The sequence below is a fragment of the Hippopotamus amphibius genome, chromosome 4 (assembly GCF_030028045.1).
Source record: "Hippopotamus amphibius kiboko isolate mHipAmp2 chromosome 4, mHipAmp2.hap2, whole genome shotgun sequence".
NCBI lineage: Eukaryota > Metazoa > Chordata > Mammalia > Artiodactyla > Hippopotamidae > Hippopotamus > Hippopotamus amphibius.
Window position 1 is genome coordinate 73,404,272 of NC_080189.1, and position 25,539 is coordinate 73,429,810.

Genomic DNA, 25,539 nt, shown 5'->3' on the forward strand with positions numbered 1-25,539 from the left:
TCTTCATTTTGACGCCACAATCTTTTCTTCCCTTTTCAAACCTAATTGTCATATTGGCAATGTTTTTCCAGCTTAGTTTTTACAGTAGAGTAAAAACAGCCATGCTGATTCAGACACTGCAAAACAAGTGAGATTTTTTTTTTGCCTATTTCAGCAAAACCATTTGACATTTAAAGGTCAAATGGCATAGCTGACGTATAGCTGCAGTGAATTAACCACTCTCCCTTCTTTTTCATTCTGTATATACAATTCACAAAATTTCTGGCTGAAAAGAAAAATCAGAGCTATTTGTACTTTATTTCCATTCTTGATTTGAAGTCTTGCAGTTTTTACTTCTGTAAAATGCATGTGGCTCTTGGTCTGTGGCTTGTCATGGGAGGCATGAATGAACATACATGTACCAAGCCTTATGTGCCCTCAGTGTTCCCCAGGCTCTGGGACAAGTGAGTTCCCCCCTTCTAGCCCCATATATATAGCAGTATATGCCACCTTTCTATGAGGAGCTGCAAGTTGTTTAAAAACTAAATTTCACATTCGGTACCTCTTAAGTTTTATCAACAGATAGGATAAATTTGGAAATGAGAAATTAAGGCTTTAAACATTTTAAACTTCAGGCTAAAATCTAGATGTATGGTCAATAGCAAGGCAAACTGAAATTTTCTATTCCCATGAAATCATTCACCAATGACACCTGGAGATCTTGATTGAAAACAGCATATTTTGTCTTTTAATTATATTTATATTACAACTGTGCACCTCACTGTAATTCAGGATCAGTACTGTAAAGGGTCACACAGTAAAATCTTTTGTACCACATACTGTCTCTGTTGTACATTCTTCTTCTTTTTTATTGTTTTCCAGCATTTAAAAAATGTAAAAAGTATTTTTTAGCACTCAAGCCATACAAAAACAAGCCATGGGTTGTGTTTGTCCCACTGTCTCTAGTTTTCCAAACCTTGTTCTAAATTGAGAGAAGAATTAAATTAAAATCCTTGTATGAATGTTTTTATATTGCCTACCACCATCTCATCTAATTTCTCACGTGTCAAGGATCTCCCTATTCATAATTAGTGATCTCATATTCAAGTAATATTAAACTTGATAATCTCCTTTCTCCATAACCCTATGACATTCTGTGTTTCCCCTTAAATTTAATGCCTAAGATAAAGTACATTTACTAGCTTAATGGCTGAATTCACTGATGGTCTGTTGACTCTGATAACAGGGACTCTATCTGTCTTGTTCCATTCTGTATCCTCAGCACCTAACAAATTACTGTCCCTGAGTAAGTATTCAATCAACATTCATCGATTGAATGAGTAATTGATCTTAAACCCAATTCTTTGAATAAGTTGAATTAGAGGAGGAATGACTGAATACCAGATTAAAATAGCCACTTCCAGGAAGAACACTAAGCAAATATCCAGCTAATATGTAAGCAAATATTCCAAATAATTCAGGCCAACATTATATATGATAAACTATATTTCTATACTTTTCAATACATTTCCTGTTCTTAGGGAAAAAACTGAATGGTTACATGAAAAATAAAAATATCAAATTTTTCTCAGTCAAGATAAATTTTAAGCTTGCTCCACTAATTCCAAGTTTATTGGATGGCTATTGGATTACCATCAACTAAGCAATGCTGAATGGTAATGAAAGTTCAAGATTCATTTGCAAAATCAGGAGAATTGAGCTGCAATTTTATATCTCCCAGCCTCATTATGAGCATCTTCCTTGGTTTACTGAATTACATACATGCTGTTATGTATATAAGAAGTTGAGGAATTAATAGTCTAAGAAATACAGATTTCCAATTCATTCTTTTATGAATTTTCAGTACCTAATTTAGGCATGTAATTTCTGAGGACTTGTTCTCACATTCCAAACATAATAGCATATAGTAAACATGCCAGTTGGGTTCTTTGAGAACTGAAGCTTACATGTGGAACCACACTGAATGGTCTATTTTGGCTAAATTTTCTTTTGGAGCAGTATTTTTGAAAAAAAATATTTAGAAAGAATTAAGTTGGTATAATTTCACAGTGATCACTTAACAATATTTAAAGTACTTCATTTAAATCTCCTTTTTAATATTCATTTTCTTCTTTCAAAATAAGATTTAAAAATTAAAGCTTTATTTAAGACAAATTTGCCAGCATTCTTATTGGAAACATGCAACTATTCTTAATAGCTGTACAATTTGTACACTATTGGAAGATGGCTTCTTTGCAGTGTTTGTTATGTGGTTTTCTTTGGTTATAATTGAGATGATATGCACTAAAAACATCTTCTTTTAAACAGGATTTCATTTCAGGTAGATCAAAGAATGAACGTTGTGATATTGTTTCCAATTTAATAAACAAAGGCTGCTCAATTGATTTGATAGAATACCCATCTGTGCATGTAATACCAAGTGAAAATGAAATTAATACCCAGGTGACACCAGGAGAAGTGCTGATCCAGCTGCATCAAGGTATGGTTATTTTCAAATAAATCAATGAAGGTTCTTAATTTGAAATCATATCTAGCTTTATTTGCTCATATTTAACATTTTATGGCAGGCAGTGTTGTTGCAGTAGAAGTAACAGTGGGCTTAGAATCAAGAAATCAGAATTCTAGTCTTTCTTATGCCTATAGCTAGCTAGCTGTGTGGCCTTGGACACTCTCTGCAAATCTGACCACACTCTATAATTATGCGTTTCCAGACTTGATCACACTGTACTGTAATTGTGTTCCTATGCCACTGCCAGCTCTGGAAGAAAAAGAACATGTTTTATTCAACTCTGTTTCTCCAATGTCTAGCAGAGTGCTGGTATGTAGTAAGCACTCCACAACTGTTTGCTGAATTTATTAGTTGATTAATTAGTAAGAGATGTGAATTAAGCTAAGTCTTAGAGCCTTTGTGATAAGCTTTTAAACACAAAACTATAATTTGTAATTATCATAATTAACTTGAGCTGCTTTGGCCCCTGAGAGTAACACACACTTTTCCTCCTATACTTCTCTTCTACTTGTCCTTCCACACCATTGTATTCCACGGTTTGGCACACAAAGTAGGCCACTGGAAATTATTCATTTTCTCCAGCACCAGAGAATCCCAATGAACAAACTACATATGGCAAGATAAGTTCAGGTGCAAAGATATGCATCACTCAACTAGATACATTTAGTTTTAAGCGCTATGCAATTGCCTTCAAGCCTTCATTATTTCATTCTGGGTGGTCCTGTCCTGCCATTAAATTTTTGAATAACCATTATAGACATATGACTTCCCAATTCCAAAGCTGAGCTATTTTTCCCAGACTCTTTGATTACCAGAATAACAAAATCCATTTCTTTGTTGGCCCTAGGCATATTCCCAGCTTCCAATTAAAACTGTGCACTTCACTGTATCAATTATACAGCCCAGTGTGGACATAAATGAGCGACAGCTGGAAAGGGATACACAAAAATGAAAGTAACTAGGTTGGTAAGATTATGACACTTGCCACCTTATATTGCTGCCATAACAAAATACCATACACTAGTTGGCTTAAACAACAAATTTATTTTCTCAAAGCTCTAGGAGCTAGGAAATCTGAGATCAAGGTGCTGGCAGTTTTGGTCTGGAGAGGGAGAGAGAATGATAGACAAAAAAAGAGCTCTCTGTTATCTCTACTTATAAGGGCACTGATTCCACCATGAGGACCCTACCCTCAGGACCTCATCTACACCTAATCATCTCCCAAAAGCTCCATGTCCAAACACCATCACGTTGTGAGTTAGGGCTTTAAAATTTAAATTTGGGGGGGGGGGGACAAAATTCAGTCCATAGCCCTTAATATATAAAATAATATTTTCAAAGGCCATCAAATCTTTTTAGAAATAAATTATATTTTATACAAGAAAACTGAACTCCAAAAAGTGAAACTGTTTTTATAGGCCAACATCTCTGAACACCTTGCAATAGAATTTGAAATCAATACAAGAGGATAAACAAATATTAAATAATAAAGAAACTAAGAAAAGCTTTTCCTAAATAAATTCTATCGCCAAGAATAAATCAAAACTCTAGTCATGGACTATTTAATAATAACAACACACATCAAAACATAATGGGATGAGTTCAAAGTTGCTCTCAGGAAAATTCAAAACTTCAAATGCTTTTATTATTAAAGAAGAATGAAGCATCCAGATAAAGATATAGGAACAACAAAACCAAAATAACCATAAAGAAGACAAGAGGAAGAAATTAATAAGTTAAGAAAAAAAACAAAATGAAATAAAATGCAAAATAGATATAAAAAAGTAAAATGAATGTATAAATCCAAAATCTGGTTATTTGTAAAGCCCAATGAAAGATAAATTGTTGGCAAAGCTAATTAAGAAAAGAGGACAAAAAGCAAATGACTTGATTATACAGATCATAACCAAAGAAACAAATATTGGGTAAAAAAAACTTTAATAAAATATTAAATATGGTAAAACGTGTTAAATATGGTAAAATGTATAAATTGTGATAATAAAGACAATTTGCTAGGAAAATATACATGACTAAAGTTGACTCAAGAAGAGGCAGAACCCTAAGAAACCAATAAAGATACAAGAAGTTAAGAAAATTATAAAAGAAACTCCCCCTAAAAATATTAGGTCTAAATGTTTTCATGGGAAGAAATGATTTCATGTTCACCTAAGCATTCAAGGAACACATTATTCCTATGCAACATAAACTCTTCCATGGTTTTAGAGAAAGCATAGAAGCTACTCAATTTTTATAAGCTTACTATAACTCCAGTATCAAATCCCTAATAACATTTTAAGAAATCAAATTAAACTGCATGTGATAATAAGAACAATGTCACCATACAAGTAGATTTAACCTAGGGTAGTTGATTATTTTAAAATTAATGTATTTGTATCATCTTAGTTTGCCAAAAATCATACAATAAAAATTTAGTGTCCATTCCTAACCAAACCAAAATTGAAGAATACTTCTTTAAAGTGTATTAAAATCCTTCTGAAAGGTTTACATAAAAGCAATCAGACAAGAAAACAAATATGCATTATAAACACTTTTAAAAGATAGAGCAAAATTATCAATATGTCTCCCTGGAAATCCAAGCAAATCAATTAAAACTATTAAAATTAAAAATAAAAGGCCATGGCAGGAAATTTTTAAAATATTCAAAAATCAATGAATTTCCTATATAGTATTAAATATAACTTAAAAAGGGATCATTTCAAAGCAGCAACTTAAATGTAAACTGTCTAGTGATAAACTTTCTAAAAATTATGTAGAGTCCATTGTGCTAACTAAAAGATAGTATGAATAAATGGAGAAGAATTTCATGTTCCTGAATAGCAAAACAATATTATAACAATGACAGTTTTCTATAAACATATTCTAGTACTGTAACAAAATCTGTGAATCAATAAATGTAAGACAATCCTGATCAAATTTGAATGCAGTCTGTTTAAACAGATCTCCAGTGATACTCATTATACATGTATCTATGTATATAAATATGTATATCTATATCTATCTACTTCTCTCTCCATATATATAACAACATATTTATTTAGGATACATTCCTAGGAATAGATTTACTAGGTCATGTATATTATCAGATTATTCACAAGAAAAATTCAACATCCAGTTAGGCTTTCAAGAGTCAATGTCACCTGTTCTCATTCTTTTTAATCTCTTCAGTTTGTTAAGTGTAACTCGTCCATTAGCTGTTTTCTTTTGTCTTTTTCCTACTACTAGAAAACCTGAACATTTTTCTTAAGCTTATAAACCATCTTTATCTCTCTATTTTGTGTGTGATTTGCCCCTCTATATGAATTTGCTTATTTTTCTCACTGAATGTTAATTTTCAACAGCTTACAGATGAGGCTTACCATGTATTATTTGCATCTAAAAAATATGACTAATAGCCTTTAAAAATGTCTTGCTTTTTTTAAATACTTGAGATTTGAAAATTACAACCTGCATTTTTTTCTACTGGTATGTTACATTTAAATTTATACACTTATACACTTAAATGAATTTAGTTTGTTCCCTTTTGTAGACATATTGGTGGCTGAATCCTCCTGAGACTATAAATTAACAGCTCAAAAGTTGGGAAATTGTTTCAGTGCTGTAGATAAGCAATGGCAGTAATGGTAACAAGGCAGAGAAAAATGGCCAGACTTGAGAGATAATGTGGAGGTTTCGTCCCCAGGGACTGGTGAGTGATGAGTGTGGGAACACCTGGGCTCTGGCTCAAGCATCTAGGTGAGGTGGGGAAGGCTGCCTTTTGTGGAGGAGGTGAGTCTGAGTTCAAACAGACATTTTGAGTTGTTAGTGACTTATCCATAAGAGACTGAAGCTCTGGGAGAGATGGGGTTGGAGAGAGAGAAGCTGGAGATGTCAACATGAGGTAGTAAGTGAAGGTAGTATGGATGAGATCATGGGAGTAGGAGAATCAAAAGACAAATACTTAATGTCCATGTCAATCATTATGGGGCTTGATTTTAGTCAATTCCCCACTCCTAATGAATTTCTATGTGAAAATACTGTAACTGTCTAATGTGTATAAGTTATCTTTCCAACATAGCTATGACAGAGCTATATTTTTATAATCTGCATATATAGCAAATAATTATTTAATAAGTTCATCTAAAAAATGCATTGTGGCATCAAAGACATGCCAGCTTTGGGGCATAATATATAAGGCTGTATTTTACCAACTCCAGATCTACAGAAACCTCATTCCTTATGATATTAAAGTCCTTTACACCCTAATACATATATATAAGAGTTGAGGATCTGGTATAATGCATGCCTGAATGTAAAATATATTTATTTCCTAATACTGATTTTGATTTATTAGATTTATTTATATTTAATCACTTTATTCTTATCTGATAAAAATCCATGACCTTCAATGTAGCATCTATTAAGGATTTTTTTAAAGTTTTTATGGCTATTTCTATTATATCATATACTAAGTTTTTAAAAGAATGTTAGGACTATATATAATACATACATAATATATATAATCAAATATTTTAAATGAGATTTTAAAAAGACATTTTCTTTTACTTTTCACTTCTTAAACTATATCTTTTTAAATTTTTACCCATCAATTTTATGGAAAAATAATAACAGAAATAGGCTACTGATCCTAGTTTATGTTCCCTAAGAACAGTGAAATGAAGTGAAATGAAATCTTTAGGAAGGGAGGGGAGAGAAGAGAATTCTTGATTTCTGCTTCAGAAGTAACAATGCATATGACAAGGATTAGTATACTTCATACTTCACTAATTGAAGAAAATGTTTCAAACTTGATTCATTTTAATATTGTAAAGGAAAAAGTTCTTTAATTTAGTATAGCTTAATTTAAAATCCAAGATTTTTCAGGTATTCTTCTTGAATTCAAAGTTTTTTACAAAAACATAAAAACACAGTCATGCATTTTTCCTCCTCAGTACCTGGCACATAGCCCCCATTTTATCCCCCACAGAAATCCAGAAACGTGCTGGACTGTGTACCTTGCTGTTTAAAGCCAGTCTCATTCTTGGGCTTCTCCTTTCCCCGCCCAAGGATAATGAATAGAAATTAGCAGTTCTTTCTTCCTGCTATAGTTCTCCATATTTTCTTACCGGTCTTTCAGTTTCATCTCTTTTAGTTATCTTTTCTTAATGTCCAGTCATGTTTATTGCAGCCAGCTCTTCAGAAATGCTCACACCATTTTTTGTGATTTTAAAACTCATTCTAACAACTTTAGTTCTTTGGTCTATTCAAACCAATAATTGGCAATAACTCTAAGTAAGTCTCAACTTTCCCCCAAGTCCTCTTTCTTATTCTATGTCACAGACTCTTTTCTTGCCTTTGAAGTTAATCAAGGGAATAGGATTTGAACCTCAAAATATGAGGTTGAAGTTTTCCTGGAGATAATGTAAGTGGTGGATAAATATTTTGGGGCCAAGATACTCTTTTCCTGTTATAGAGTGAAACTACTTAAGATCTCCTTAAACTATGGGAAAGAAATTATAATATTAGCTTCTTACTGTGGTATATATGTGCGCCTTTTGAAATGCTGTATCAAAATATTCTTCAAATATAGTTTAAAGAACATTTATGAGTGGCTATGCATGTACCAAACCATGGTCAGAGATGAATAAACAGTTCTTATTGCTTAGAATCTAATAATAGTAATGGTAATCATTACTGTCTATATATTTACTGTATACCAAATACTGTGCTAAGTATTTTATATAGATCACTTCACTTAGTAGCTCTTACCCACTAAAAGAATCCACCCTCACACAGCTCCTCTCTCAGAGTAGCATTTAAGACATTGCTGCTGGAATTTATATCACAATGGTGATGGGCACAGACATTGCCATATTTTTAGATGTGTTTCTTTCTTTCAGTATATTCAGAACCTCCTTAATGTCATCTTCCTTTTGAGCCCAGTGTTGGTGGCACCCCAGTAGGAACTGAATGGGGATTTTATCCAGGGACATAGTATCCATGTTCCCATGAAAAGGTATTTCTCCTGCCTCCAAGAGAAGGTTTCTCCTTCATACATAATTATCCAATCCAAAGCCAACCTGAGAGCATAATGTAGGGAGTGTCTCAAGCTCATGGGCAAAATGTGGTAATGTAAGTTAGGCCCCTTCAGCTTCCTCCTTAACAAGAGAGTGGGGTTTGGGGTCAGCCTACCTAGGGCTGCCCACCTTAAGCTACTTAAAGCTAGAACCTTTTAGGAAACTCAAGTGTCTTGCAGTTTAAAAGTAGCAATTATTGTTCTTTCCAGCAATGAGTAAAAGGCCTGTGTATAGAAAGATTCTCCTTTTTCCTTTAGTGAAAACTTGTCTTACTGAGGTGTCAGCCCACACTGAGGTCTTCAACTGACCCAGGTACAAGTGCTAATGCCAGCATCTATGTAATCCAAAATCAAGCTACAGCAGCCTGCACCATCTAACCCTGGCCATTTGGCAAGGCTTCCTAAAAGCCCTCTTCTTTGCTGAGGCCAGTGAGACTAGGATTTGCTTGCTAGGCTGTGAGCAGCTATGTGCTGAAGGCCCCTGTGTGGCTAGCATTTGGTTGGAGCTCCCTGAATAGCTCAGGCCTCCAAGGATTGTGCTTTTATTGATGCTGTGCAGACTCTGTCTGTTACCTGAGACAACCAACCAACAATATAACAACTCACACAATATGCTGAATATCTGGTGCATTTTCCAATGACTCTATAAAAATAGGCAGCCATTCATCTTTAGACAGAGCCACCGTAAACTACAATGATCCATCAAGATGAAAATACTATGTGGCCAGTGCCTAATGCCTTTAGCCATATGTCCAAGTCAACAGTTAAACAGCTATACAAGTTGTAAAAAAAAAAATTAAATGCTGACCCACACATTCAAATTCAGGCTCTTCCATATGAACCACATTCCCCAATATGCTCCATTTCTATTTCTCATCGATCCAGCCCTGACTACCATTCTATCATTCTCCTGAATTAAACTTTTCTACCCAAATTGAAGGACACTTCCACATGGGCAGGCTTTTTCACCAGATACCTGGAAAGCAAAGCTGAATATATGCTCTCTGGAGGCAGCCCAGCTCCTAAAAAAAAAGGAGTGAGAGAGTTGACTGGACTAGGTTATGTAAACCCAATTTCTCCTCCCAAACTTTTGGGCTGAAAAACCAGGAATATTATAATAAAGAAGTTTTCTGCTTTAAAGACAAATTAGGAATATGTAAACAGCCCCTTTCTCCCATAATTAATATTACAAACCAAAAAACCTTACTTATTTTGAATACATTCCATAATCTGTCTGAAAAACATTTGATTTGTGAAATGTTTTAAAATGTTGCTATTTTTAAGCATATTAAGACTGAAAATATGATTAAATAAATTATAGGATTCCTTTGATAAGGAGATCAGGCTACCAATTATTTACACAAATTGGTATTTATTAAAAAAATTTTTCCACTCAAAATATTCCCTATGTACAAGTAATTAATGACTTACAAAGTGTTTGCTTTATTGTTTAAAAAAGTAAAATTCACAAATTGCCTGTATTTAAATTGATAACTTTTCATCATATACTTTAAAAAGTTAAATACAGAAGTACTAACTCTGTAGGGTATCATATCCTTGTATATAAGGATACAGTTCCTCATATCACTTGATAATGGACAGGGAACTAAATAAAACTGTACTGCGAAAACAGTTGTCTTTTGGAGGCTCCAACAGTTCTCTTTATGGTGACCCTCTCTTCTCATCCATTTCCTTTGCCTCTGTGATCCCTCTTCAACATGTGTTTATCAAGCACCCATCATGCACTGGACAAATGCTCTCCCCTACACTGCCTAGGTCCTCAATGTGGCACTGCTGTGTATTATTCTTCAGACCACTGTCTCATTTCTTCTTACAACTAACTGCTGAGAAAAATCTTACCAAGTAATTCGTGATGAGGTAGCAATTATTTTGAATAGCTTAATGTACTTCTCAGTAGCAGAGTTTCCGCATCTCATATGTAAATATACCTTAGCCCAAAAGAATGAATTTACACCTGCATCCAATAAGGGGTAAATTTCCTTAGAATACCTTTCTGGCTGTCTTTAAATCTAAAAGCCACCTGCAAACAAACACAGCCACCTACTCACTCTTATGATAGAATGTTGCTTGCTATTTGTGCTGTGCTTTACTAGACACTAGAAATACAGGTTCATATGGTGATAACCATATTCCCTATTACAGTTATATTGAGCTGGTCTATTTGCTATTATCTCTATCTGCCCTATAGAATTATGAGAAATGCATTGTAGAAGTCGGAGACTAAGACATTGATATAGTTTTCAAACTGTCTAAAAATTATTCTGGAATATTCCCAATTTCATTCATTATGCATAAATTTGTGATAATTGTCCTATACCTAAAATGTGACTGATTTATTGATAGCTTATCCTGAGATGTTTAAAATGAATACTATACTATGTTTGTCTTCCTTTGAACTAGGAGCAGAAGCTAATTTTATGCTGAAAATTCATCCTCTGAAGAAATATCCCGTGGATCTTTATTATCTGGTTGATGTCTCAGCATCAATGCACAATAATATTGAAAAATTAAATTCAGTTGGAAATGATTTATCTAGAAAAATGGCATTTTTCTCCCGTGACTTCCGCCTTGGATTTGGCTCATACGTTGATAAAACAGTTTCACCATATATTAGTATCCATCCAGAAAGAATTCATAATCAATGCAGGTATCTAATATTTGACATGGAATTCCTAATGCTGAACAAATTAGAAATTTTATAAAATCTCATTTTGTTTTTATATTAAGGACTTACTAAATTTTATATTTTTGTTTTAATTAAATGAGAAATTAAAATATTTCTAAAGGAAGTGTGTTCCTAACTGAAAACTTCTGAGATTGAAGGGTGGCCTTTTATTTTATATTTTTTCAAATAATCATTCACGTAGTTTTTATTACAAAAAACACAAACAATATTACTAATTTTGAATAAACCTCCAATAATCAGGCTACCATATATATAAATACCTCTTTGAAAAGTCTGTATTTCTTTTTTGATTGCTCCAAATTTGCTGAATTAAGGTTTATCAAATTTAAAGCACTTATTTTGCCAGTACTGCATCAATATTTCCATTACTGTATTGCGACTGTGTTTATAATTACATTGCTTATGACGTGATTTCAAAGAAAACTCAGCTAGCAAATGGAGGGTAGGTAGGTCAAAAGATGAGAATCTGTTTGCTAGAAAGAGCCCTTTTTCTTATCATTTTGGAAGGCTGATTATAAACAGCATATGCCCTACCATGAAAAGAAAAGAAAATACAAATTTCTCACACAATACTTGGCCTGTTGAATTTTCAGAGAGAAATATAAATGTGTTCAGTTCTCCCTTAACAAAACATTTCATTTTATCTTCTTTCCTACTTCCATAAATTGCCCAGCTCACTTTACAGTATATACTCTAATTCACCAAAACAACTCTGCTATCTGTTGTAGTGGATCAAGATTAATGCATCTTCACATGGAGCTTCACACACCTTCTGCCTGAATACATGCACCTGAAGAGTGATCCTCACCTTTGGGGATATTATGGAATACTCAAAACAATTTTAATGAATTTTGAGCACTCATCAACAATTCCACACCAAGCATCACTTTAAAATTAGAAAAATATTTTAAAATATCTAACAGTAGTATAATATTTTAACTAAATTCCTAAAGACATTTTCCAAGAAGTGTTTTGCAGCTGTTCCATGGACAAACATGATAGGAAGTCACTGCAAAATCTCATCTCCTCTTAAAAATTAACAGTGCGTATTAGCATAATAAAACCCCTTAGGTGTCCTATATTAAAGACACATGTTTAATCTTCTTTATTTTTGACAACCAAGCCATTATATTCCTACTTGCAAAGAAATATTCACCAATATTGAGCTTTTCTTTGATTTTATAAAATACAGATTTTATCCAACAAAATTTTCTTGGCAAAAAAAAAAGGTATTACCGTCTCACATCAACCACACACTTTTACTGTGAGTAGTATTTTGGATCTTTGAAGGATGCATAACAAAACAGAATTTGCATTTCTTCTTTACCCATATAGTGACTACAACTTAGACTGTATGCCTCCCCATGGGTATATCCACGTGCTGTCTTTGACGGAGAACATCACTGAGTTTGAAAAAGCAGTTCACAGACAGAAGATCTCTGGAAATATAGATACACCTGAAGGAGGTTTTGATGCTATGCTTCAGGCAGCTGTCTGTGAGGTAAGAAGTTTCACATTTTTGAGTGTTTCCTCAGATGCAAAACTCCCAAGAATTTAGGATTTTTCTCTTTGATTTACGGAGTGAAAACATAATAGCACAGAAAAATACATTCTTCTCCTATCTCTTATTTGTCACTTGTGTTATTCATTTTGGTATGTGTTCAGGACAGACAGGCTAAATTAGGAGAGGGTTATAAATAGGAAAAGATAAAAGGGAAAGAATAGCTTATGCACTTGGAAAATCATTTCCAAAAGGGCTGCTCTTTTCACTCACTACTCTCAAAGGAAGAACCAGAAATAGCTTGTTGTCCTACTCACATCACATTGGGCAGTCTGTACTTCGTAAACCTGCCTTGTTCTTCCTCTGTGGGAACACCAGAAATCTCTAGCCAGGAGCTAGTGTGGTCAGATGGCTGTGGAAGAGGATATACAAATAAAAGTTAATGCTGTTTATGAAATTGCATTGAATTTATGCATATCATTCTAGCCTGACAATGTTCGTAAACTCAAATTTAATGTCTACTCGAAATGAAGACCACAGTAAAGATCTATGTTATTGTACAAGATCTAATTACTTGTTTATTTTAAGAGTCATATTGGATGGCGAAAAGAAGCTAAAAGATTGCTGCTGGTGATGACAGATCAGACATCTCATCTTGCTCTAGATAGCAAACTGGCAGGCATAGTGGTGCCAAATGACGGAAACTGCCACCTGAAAAACAACGTCTACATCAGATCAACGACCATGGTAATATAGCAATAGCCTATTAGTAGTTAAGAGTCTTTTGGTTACAGTATAAGTTTCAATTGGCAATTCAACTGTCCCTGTAACAAGAAATTACCTAAAGGATCATGATGCAGAGTCAGGATAAGTCATGAGAGACAAGTCACGGAACAATGCAATCTATAAATTCTGATCAATAAAATATAAGGCTGAAGTACTTTGTTAAAATCTAGTAGTGAATCCTCTAATGTCCTACAAAGCACTGTATAATTTATGAAAATAAAAGTGATAGAAGAGCTTACTTTTTATGCAACTGAAGGACCCTAAAAGGAAAAGAGCATATACATAACGTTTGCCTTACTTATTACTAGGTCTACAGGATTAGTATTGAAAAACATATTAGAGATTAAGAAGAGTGTATTTGGCCTGAGTAATCCTCACAGTGAAATAGATAGTATCTAAGTAGACACTAGGGGGGAAAAGGAATAAAACAAGGCCAGCTTTCTATATTTTATACCTCACTCCTTCTTTCTGAAGTTTATCTATGTTTAGGGGCTCTTTTTTTTTCTTCTTTTTTTAACTCAGTGCATATCTGGATTGCTTCCTGAGGGTTAGTTTCAGCTCTGAATCATATATTTAAATACAATCTCATAGATCCATATCTTTCCCAGCATTAGCTATTCTACATGCAGAAAATCAACTGCATAAAGCATCATTTATTTGTGACATGACACCTACTTATACATGCATGCAAATGTTAGAACAAAAGCTTCCAAACTTTCTTATATTGTGGTACCTAGTGTCTTAGTAATCTTTTCCCTGGTACATGTAGGCAAAACAAACAAACAAACAGCCTGACAGTAGTTAGGTCCAAATAACATAACTATTTATGTCCAAAAAATAGTAGTCAGTTAAAAAAAATACACATGAATCATCAAAAAGTATAAATGTATATATATATATTTGTATGTACATATATATATGTATGTTTGTGTCATTCTTAGTAAATAAGTTATAATGGAAACTTCCCAAGCCTTGGAATCAGACTGGATGTAGCCATCCTCATTTCCTGTTCCACACTGATTTTCATGTTGCCCAGTTTTGCAAAGACATGACATCATCTAAAAGAACAGAGCCAAATGTAATCATAAAGCTACCTGACAGATGCTGAGTATTACTGTGCTTCCCTTAAAAATTTAAGATACTTCAAGGCACCCTGGTGAGTATACTGCAGTGCTCTAAGGCACCTCATGCACAATTTGGGAAATGCAATATTAGAAGCATATAAATTATGCTGAAATATGTGCAGTTCCCATGAGTGAAATTTAAATAGTTTAAATTTAGTTAATCTGAAACACCCTACCAGACTTTTTCAAAGTCCAGAGGAGCAACTGTATTACCACATAAAACAAGTTCAACCCTTGGTTGGTTTAGATTCTTGAAAGCAGCCTCAACATTTAAAGATTTTAAAAAGTAACTAGAATTTGAATTTTAAAATTTAGGATCTGGAGATTTTCCCTTAGTGTCTTTCCCTTTGCTAATTTTATTCTACTCAAACACATTTCACTTTGGTAACCTGTCCACTTTAATTAGTCATTTCTTATCTTTCCTTCCATTCAAACTCCTTTAATGTGAGATAGAGTTCTAATTCATTTACTGGGAGTGGAGAAGACAAGAAGAACTATTCTATTGTGAGACAAATAGAAGCTTTTTTTAAAAAGGAAAAATAATAATCACATTATTCTTCTTAAATTGCATTGCATTATCCTTTTGAAGTTTTGCCAACTCACTGAAGTCATCTCTCCATAACTATATTTTAGAGGATACTGTTGCTCATATAGGAAGGATTCCTTAGGGCAAAGAAATGGTCTCATACTTTTAGACATATGCCATGCCATATAACCTTATGGAAACAGATTATAATTCTTGGGAGTTTTACACAGTGTTTGGGCTCTTATGATATTAGGAATTTGGACAAACTATCATGAACTTTATTTGCCTTCTTGAATATTATTTTACCTACTTAAAAGAATGAACCTTCCACCCACCTCCTAGAGTAATGGAAATAAAAACAAAAATAAGTAAGTGGGACCTAATGAAATTTAAAAGCTTTTGCACACAAAGGAAACTATAAGCAAGACGAAAAGACAACCCTCAGAATGGGAGAAAATATTTGCAAACGAATCAACAAAGGATTAATCTCCAAAATATATAAATAGTTCATCCAGCTCAATATTAAAAAAGCAAACAACCCAATCAAAAAATGGGCAGAAGACCTAAATAGGCATTTCTCTAAAGAAGATATACAGATGGCCAAGAGGCACATGAAAAGCTGCTCAACAACACTAATTCTTAGAGAAATGCAAATCAAAACTACAATGAGGTATCACCTCACACCGGTTAGAATGGGCATCATCAGAAAACCTACAAACAGTAAATGCTGGAGAGGATGTGGAGAAAAGGCAATGCTCTTGCACTGTTGGTGGGAATGTAAATTGATACAGCCACTGGAGAACAGTATGGAGGTTTCTTGCAAAACTAAAAATAGAATTACCATATGACCCCGCAATCCCACTCCTGGGCATATACTCAGAGAACACCATAATTCAAAAAGACACATGCACCCCAATGTTCATTGCAGCACTATTTACAATAGCCAGGTCATGGAAGCAACCTAAATGTCCATCGACAGATGAATGGATAAGGAAGATGTGGTACATATATACAATGGAATATTACTCATCCGTAAAAAGGAACGAAATTGGGATATTTGTAGAAACATGAATGGACCTAGAGACTGTCATACAGAGTGAAGTAAGTCACAGAAAAACAAATATCGTATATTACTGCATATATGCGGAATCTAGAAAAATGGTACAGATCAACCAGTTTGCAAGGCAGAAATAGAGACACAGATGTAGAGAACAAACATGTGAACACGAAGTGGAGAAAGCAGGGGTGGGGAGGGGTTGGTGTGGGATGAATTGAGAGATTGTGATTGCCATATATACATTAAAAAAAAAAAAGAATGAACCTTCCACATGTCACTGATATGTACTAAATAAACCAAGAAGCAGTGTGTGTATTAATACCTTAGAAGAATATTTTTATCTCATTTATCCCAGGTCTGTGTTTGAAGAGGTCCTTTCCTAAGAAGTCTCATTCCCTTCATTTCTAGGGACTCAGCTCTAAAACAAAAGAAGCTGAAACAATTTGATTGATCCCCTGACTATGTATTTATATACACAAGATGTACTATTGCTCTGAAACCTCCTATATCCTAAGCTCTCCTGAGCCTAACTCTAAGCATATTTACCTAAGCTCATTTTAAAAGGACTTCCATTCTCTCCTATTCAGCCTTTATAGAGGAATTTTAAAAGGTATAATTTAGACAAGCAATCATACTTTGCTTCTTGGCTTTATCTCCAGCAGCCAATACCAGTAATATTGAATAGTATCTGAGCTTCTTGGTCCAAGACTCTGGTTCTTTCATTTATAAAAGGAAATAATTGATAAGACCTTTTACATGTCTGAATTACATGGTTCAGGGTTCTACTGCTTATTCACACAGCTATTTCATGAGGGTCAATGTGAATTCCAGAATAATAACATCTACCAGGTTTTCAGTTTTTATTAACTGAAACCACATACATACATGCAGTATCAGTATACTGTGTACAGTACAGTGCATACAGTATGAAATTTATCTTTACAACAACTTGGTAAGGTAGTCATTGTTATCTTTCTTTTGTAAACAGAAAAACTGAGGGTAGAAGAAATTAAGAAAGTTGGCTGAGGGCAGACAACTAAAAAATTAATAAGTAGCAGACCTAGGGCTCATTCCAGTTCAATCTTTTTTAAAAATCTGTATTCTTAACCACTTTGCCACAGTGTCTCAAGGGAAAACTAGAATAAATAAAGCAGTGAAGTTCTTGGTGTAAATTCTGCTCTTTCTAGTTGCAATCTTACTTACAGAAGAAATAAAGCAGATAATTTAGCTTACATAAATTATATAACAAGATAAAATTTTAAAGTTTATATTAAGCATTGTTACATGTTATATATGGCCATTGCCAAATAATGTTTTAGTATTAAATAAATTACATTTTCCACTGCTTTTTCTCCAAGTGCCAGAATGAAAAACTTGAGTAGTAATGCAGTTTTATAATTTACCAGTAATAATGACAGTTTAAAAATAAGGAATTCTCTCTAAAATGGTAGAGGTCAGTATAAAAATTGTTAATGGCATAGAAGACAGGTTATTAATACTGAGGTCCTAGAATTTCACCTTGTCTCCCTACTCAGCTCCTCCAGGGTGAGTCCCAGCCTCATACAGAGCCCTCCTCACAAGCATTCACCCCACCCCTGGCCAAGAATAATACCAGAGTTTCCAGTAACAATGAGCCCAAAGAGCAAGTATTTGGAAGAGGCACACAGGTCATGCAATGAACCATTATTAATGGGATTATCAAATATTGCTGTGACTCTCAGCCCTGATGGAGAGATGCAAATAGGCAAGACCCTACCACATTTCTAATTATATTCAGTAGCTTAGTTTTGGTGTTTCTTTCTCTGAGCATTTTTTTGTGCCTCTTCATTTTATGGTCAGTGATGCTTCAACCCTCCTATCATTTAATTCCTCAGAATTCCTTTACTTACTTAGTCTTATGGAAATTACTGATATATAATTATAAGAATAATAACAGTAATTCTTATATGTCTAAACTAAAGCATATAATAAAAATTTTCACCTTATTTCCTGATTCTTACTTTGTTTTTCTCTGCTTAACACTGCATAAAAACTTTAAAGTTAATTAAAGAGATTAAGGCTAAAAGACAAAAATTGTAGAATAAACTAAAACTACCATAACTAGTTAAGAGATTGACATAAAGATATAAAATACAATATCAAAAACACAAAAGGTGGAGGGGGGTAGTAAAAAATGTAGCTCTTTAGAATGTTTGAACTTAAATGACTATCAATTTAAAACAAGTAGATATAGGACTTCCTCGGTGGTGCAGTGGTTAAGAATCCACCTGCCAATGCAGGAGACATGGGTTCAAGCCCTGCTCCAGGAAGATCCCACATGCCACAGAACAACTAAGCCCATGCGCCACAACTATTGAGCCTGTGTGCTCTAGAGACCATGAGCCACAACTATTGAGCCCATGTGCCGCAGCTACTAAAGCCCACGTGCCTAGAGCCCATGATACACAACAAGAGAAGCCACCAAAATGAGAAGCCCATGCACCACAATGAAGAGCAGCCCCTGCTCACCACAACTAGAGAAAGCCCATGTGCAGCAAAGAAGACCCAATGCAGCCAATAAATAAATAAATTTATAAAGCAAGTAGATATAGTTACAGGTCAACATATATAAACTCCATGATAACCAAAAATCAAAAACCTGCAACAGGTATACAAAAACTAAAGAAAAGAGATGAACTAAAACATACTACTAAACTAAAAAGTGACTAAAATGAGATGAACACAAGCATATTACTAAAGAAAATCATCAAACCAGAAGGGGACAGAGTAAAACAAGAAGACAAGAGAGAAACAACCACAAAAAAGTAACAAAATGGCAATAAACACATACCTACCAATAATCACTTTAAATGTCAATGGGCTAAATGCTCCAATCAAAGGACACAGGATGGCTGATTGGATAAAAAACAACCCATCTATATGCTGCTTATCAGACACTCACTTGAGAGCTAAAGACACACAGGCTGAAAGTAAGGGGTCGAAAAAAGATATTCTATGCAAATGGAAACAAAAGAAAGCTGAGGCAGCAGACCCATATCAGACAAAGTAGACTTTAAAACAAAGTCTATAACAAAAGACAAAGAAGGGCATTATATATTATATAATAATAAAGGGATCAATACAAGAGGAGATTATATTCATTAACATATATGTGCCCAATACAGGAAGATATATCTATATATCTCAAATATTAACAAATATATATATATTAACAAATATATAGTATATATATATCTATCTCAAATATTACAGAAATAAAGGGAGAAATGGACAGTAATACAATAATAGTAGGGTACTTTAACATCCCAGTGACATCAATGGGGAGATCATCCACACAGAAAATCAATAAGGGAACAGTGGCCTTAAATGAATCATTAGACCATTGGACTTAACAGATATCCACAGGACATTCCATCCAAAAACAGCAAATGTACATTTTTTTTCAAGTGTACATGGAACATTTTCCAGGGTAGATCACATGCTAGTTGTCAAATCAAGTCTCAACAAATTTAAGAAGATAGAAATTATATCAAGCATCTTTTCTGACCACAACAGCATGAAACTAGAAATCACGAAAAGAAAAATGAGAAAAGAACAAACACATGGAGACTAAACAACATGCTACTAAAAGACCAGTGGCCAATGAAGTAATCAATGTGGAAATCAGAAAATATCTTGACACAAATGAAAATGGGAACACAACACTCCAAAATCTATGGGATGCACCAAAAGCAGTTCTAAGAAGGAAGTTAATAGTGATACAGGCCTATCTCAAGAAATAAGAAAAAATCTCAAATAAACAGCCTAATTTACCATCTAAAGGAATTAGAAAAAGAAGAACAAAGTCCAAAGTCAGCAGAAGGAAGGATGTAATAAAGATCAGAGAAGAAATAAAGACCCCCCCCCCCCCAAAAATAATAGAAAAGATCAATGAAACCAAGAGATGGTTTTTTGAAAAGATAAACAAAATCCATAAGCCTTTAACCAGGCTCATTAAGAAGAAAAAGAGAGTACCAAAATACACAAAAAAAGAAATGAAAGAGGAGAAGTTACTGCTTTTATCACAGAAATACCATCATAAGAGAATACTATGAACAGTTAATGCCAACCAATTGGACAACCTAGAAGAAGAAGATATATTCCTAGAAACATACAATATTCCAAGACTGAATCAGGAACAAATAGATAATCTGAATAGACTGATAACTAGTATTGAAATTGAATCAGTAATCAAAACCTCCCAAACAAAAGTCCAGGACCAAAAGCCTTCATAGGGGAATGCTACCAAACATATAAAGAAGAGTTAAGACCTTTCTTAAACTATTCCAAGAAATTGAAGAGGAGGAAACACTTCCAAACTCATTCTATGAAGCCACCATTACCCTGACACCAAAACCAGACAAAGACACTATGAGAAAAAGAAAATTACAGGCCAATATCTCTGATGAACACAGATGATTCTATCCCTATATGCAGATAACATGAAACTGTATATAGAAAACCATAACATCTCCATCAAAAACTATTAGAACTAATACATTAATTCAGTAAAGTTACAGCATACAAGATTAATACGTGAAAATCTGCTGCTTTTCTATACACTAATAACGTATTGGTATTACACATTTTCTCAGGAAGAGAAAGCAAGAAAACAATTCCATTTAAAATCACATCAAAAAGAATAAAATACCTAGGCATAAACTTAACCAAGGAGGTGAAAGACCTATACTCTGGAAACTATAAAACACTGATGAAGGAAATTGAAAATGATAAAAAAGAAATGGAAAGATATCCCATGCTCTTGGATTGGAAGAATTAATGTTGTTTAAATGGCCATACTACCCAAAGCAATCTATAGATTTAATGCAATTCCTGTCAAATTACCAATGGCCTTTTTTCACAGAACTAGAACAAATTATCCTAAAATTTATATGCAATCACAGAAGACCCAAAATTGCCAAAGAAATCTTGAGAAAAAAGAACAAAGCTGGAGGTATCATGCGCCCTGACTTCAGACTATACTACAAAGCTACAGTAATCAAAACAGTATGCTACTGGCACAAAAACACACATATAGATCAGCTGAACAGAACAGACAGCCCAGATAAACCTATGCACATATGGCCAACTACTCTATGACAAGACAAGAATATACAGTGGGGAAAAGACAGTCTCTTCAACAAATGGTGCTGGGAAAACTGGACAGCTACATTCAAAGGAATAAAATTAGAACATTTTTTTTCACACTGTATACAAAAATAAACTCAAAATGAATTAAAGGCCAAAATGTAAGACCAGAAACCACAAAACTCCTAGAAGAAAACATAGGCAGTACGGTCTTTGACAAAGATCTTAGCACTATTTTTTTGGACCTGTCTCCTCAGACAAGGGAAACAAAAGCAAAAATAAACAATAGGACCTAATTAAACTTAAAAGCTTTTACACAGCAAAGGAAACCATCAACAAAATGAAAATGCAACCTACTGAACTCGAGAAGATATTTGCAAATGATATGTCCAATAAGGGGTGAATATTCAAAATATACAAAACAGCTAATACAACTCAATATAAAAAATAAACACCCTGACTAAAAAATGGGCAGAAGACCTGAATAGGCATTCTTCCAAAGAAGACATACAGATGGCCAACAGGCATGTGAAAAGATGTTCGACATTGCTAATGATCAGGGAAATGCAAATCAAAACCACAATGAGATATCACCTCACACCATTCAGAATGGCAATCATCAAAAAGACCACAAATAACAAGTGTCAGTGAGGAATGTAAAGAAAAGGGAACCCTCCAACACTGTTGGTGGGAATGTAAACTGGTACAGCCGCTATGGAGAACATATGGAGGTTACTCAAAAAATTAAAAATAGAACTAACACACGATCCAGCAGTTCCACTCCTGGGTATATATATCTGAAGAAAATGAAAACACTAATTCAAAAAGATCTGTGTACCTCAGTGTTCATAGGAGCAATATGTACAATAGCAAAGATATGGAAGCAACTTAAGTGTCCATCAACAAATGAATGGATAAAGAAGTTTGTGGCATATATATGCAATGGAATATTACTCATCCATAATAAAGAAGGAAATTTTGCCATTTGCAACAACATGGATGGATCCAGAGAGCATTATGCTTGGTAAAATGTCAGACAGAGACAAATATTGAACATTTTCACTTATATGTGGAATCTAAAAAATAAAATTAATGAATATAACAAAACAGAAACAGACCCACAGATACAGAGAACAAACTAGTGATTACCAGTGAGGAGAGGGATGGGGGAGGGGCAAAATAAAAAAGATTAAGAAATACAAACTACTAGGTATAAAATAAGATACAAGGATATGATGTACATCACAAGGAATATAACCAATATTTTTAATAACTTAAACGGAGTATAATCTATAGAAATAGCGAATCACTATGTTGTACACCTGAAACTAATATAATATTGTAAATCAACTACACTTCAATTAAAATATATATGTGCATATGTATATGTATTACAACTTTTAAAACTAACAAAATACCCAATTTCAGCTTATTACTCTGTGATCTATCTGTTTAAAATTGTAAATGCCATGTGAACAATAATGACTTCAATAATAAATTTAGAATAGAACTAATTTGAATGCATCTCACGCTTGCACAAAATTAACCAGGAAGTTATTTCTGCAAACAATATTTATATTTTTCTTTAAAAATGTGAGCAAAAGTTGCACACAGAATCACCTAAGCTAGGCTCAGGGTAGCTTCACATTGCTTTTATAATGCCCCTGAAAATGAGAAAAAAATAATGATTTTTCCAAAGTGACTCAATTAAAACAAAAATTGATGACAATACTTATGAAATAGAATGTTCCAAATAAATTATATGTTTGGTTAAATCATATTTAAGCAGAAAACTTTTTATTACCATTCTCATTGAAAAGCTTACAAAAATGATTAGTCCATGCCCCTCATTCAGTAACAAGGATATCAAGAATACAATTGATACCATGTTTAGCAGAAGCCACAAATTCAAACACTTCAGGAGCCAGGTGCAAAAGGCAAATAAATGAGGCAAGTCAAACAAAGCATGTCCAAGAGCCCAGCATCTAGTCTTTAGTAACGGCCTCCAAATGTCTTTTATTAAGCAGTCTTTTATTGAAAGCTGTCTTTTATTAAGCAGCCCTGTGATATCTGTCCCTTTACACTTGGGGAGCATCACCCAACATCCCAGTGAAATGTAGATATTGCTATTACCTCCATTTTATAAATGAGAAAATGGAAGCACTAAAAGGATCAGGAACTTGTCTGTGGTCACACAGCCCTAAACAGTAGTGCCTAGGCAAATGACAAGCAGTGTGACATCAGGACATGAGCCCTTACTTACCATTAATATGGGCTTAATATTTAAAAAATAGTAAATGAAAGCCTTTACACGTTAACCCATTTAATTCCCATCATAACTTGGAGAGGTAGATACTCGTATTTATACCTGTTTTACATATATAGAGACTATGTCACAGAGAGGTTAAGACAGATGCCCAGTGTTATGTAGCTAGTAATTGCAGAGCCAAGAGCTGAAGCCCAAGTGGTCTGTTTCCAGAGCTCCTGCTCTTGGTATGGCTCTCAACCAGAGTGATTTTGCCCCCCAGAGGACATTTCAATGTCCAAAGACATTTTGGTTGTTACAACTGGGGGAGGAAGGAGATACTGGCATCTAAAATAGGTAGAGGCCAGGGATATTCCTGTGTATCCTACAATGCACAGGACAGCCCCACACCCACAACACAAAATGTCAATAGTGCCACTGATGAGAAACATGGGTCTATGCAATTATTACTGTGCAGCCATACACACAGAAAATAGGCCGCTGGGAGAGATGGGAACTGACAACACATAAAGTCTTCGTCTCTAAATAAATCTGTGCTATCATGCTGTCTCTGTCCTCTAAAAAGTAAAATATAAAGAGTAATCCAGATAATTGAGTACTTTTATTTAACTGACATTGTTTTTTCATATCTTATTATGATATTCAATACTTAAAATTCTTTATTATAAGAACTTTTTATAATGACTCACTTTTACAGAGAATCTTAGACTTTTTTTGTCACTACATATGCACATTATTAAAATTCATACATCTCTACACAGTTATCTCTTTAACTGAAACTGTTTCCACCAAATCTTTCTTACCTCTTTTTCCCTTCTGACATTTATAAGTTATTTCCCACAAATCGCAGTGAAGGTGTTGGTGAAGAAGAAAAATGTGAAAGGAATGTTTGCCCTTAATTACTTAGCAGCTGCCTTGGCACATTGCTTTCCCTTCTCCCTTTTGCCCCTGAAATGCTTGTTATCTCTATTAATTATTTTCAGAGTTTAGAGAAACAATACGTAATGGGTTAGACAGAGGGGGAGTTAAAGCTAAGGAGCAGTGACATCACCAGAACAGGACAGCTGGCTGAGAGGGAGTGTTCCTGCTAGTGAAATACAAGACATAAAAGATAAAATACTTAAAAGATACTCTGCTTCATGGAGGAAAGGGGAAGGGGCTTCAACAATGGCCATTAATCCACAACTCTCCTGTCAACAATGGTTTATTTAAACATGTTAAACATTTGTAATTTTAGCAAATCTGCCTTGAGGTACTTGGAATTTTCTTTTAAAACATTTCTTTCTAGCGTTAAAAAAGCTTTTAAGCTCAAAAATCCATCTGACCTTCTTAATGATCTCCTGAGCAAATGAGAACTTTCTAGATTTAAATTTTGTATACTTTTCGGTCAATGTGACTTCCTGTTTTTGAAAAAGGGAAAGAGGTTAAGAAGGCTCCAAAAGCTGCTTACATTTTGGACTGTTCTTTAAATATTGATTTTATGAGTCAAGTATAAGCTGGTTAAAAACATATGGATTAAATTTTCCTTAAAATATGAATGGTTTTAAAAATTAAGAAGGGGGAATGCTTGGCAAACTGTGATTATTTTTTGTCAAAGCAAAAATATTTGAAAAGTAGTTGTTGCCATTAAAAAAACATTCCCAATACAGCTAGATTTCCCTTCCTTTACTTGTTCTCTTTAATTTACTAGCATTATGCAAATTGTCAAGTCTATTTTAAGAGTATGCATATTATTAGGAACAAGGAATAAAAATTTATCTGACAGAACTTATATTTTGGGGATTGTTCTATTACTTTAAAATTATATTCTTAAGAATTGCTCTGGGCAGACTTTTTCTTATGCAAATCCATGTGGTAATACAT

The 25,539-nt window shown here is 34.0% G+C and overlaps 1 protein-coding gene across 3 annotated transcripts in view; it reads left to right on the plus strand.

The window, feature by feature from the left end:
• ITGB8 (integrin subunit beta 8) overlaps positions 1-25,539 on the plus strand; it is a 91,141-nt gene that overhangs the window by 38,887 nt on the left and 26,715 nt on the right. For 2 of the 3 annotated variants that reach the window (XM_057732135.1, XM_057732134.1), the window contains exons 3-6: positions 2,308-2,479; positions 11,004-11,250; positions 12,625-12,790; positions 13,379-13,537. In XM_057732135.1, the coding sequence (XP_057588118.1) occupies positions 2,308-2,479; positions 11,004-11,250; positions 12,625-12,790; positions 13,379-13,537 (744 nt within the window). Of the gene's footprint in view, positions 1-2,307; positions 2,480-6,056; positions 6,216-11,003; positions 11,251-12,624; positions 12,791-13,378; positions 13,538-25,539 lie in introns of those variants that run through there. The other variant, XM_057732137.1, reaches the window with a different exon arrangement.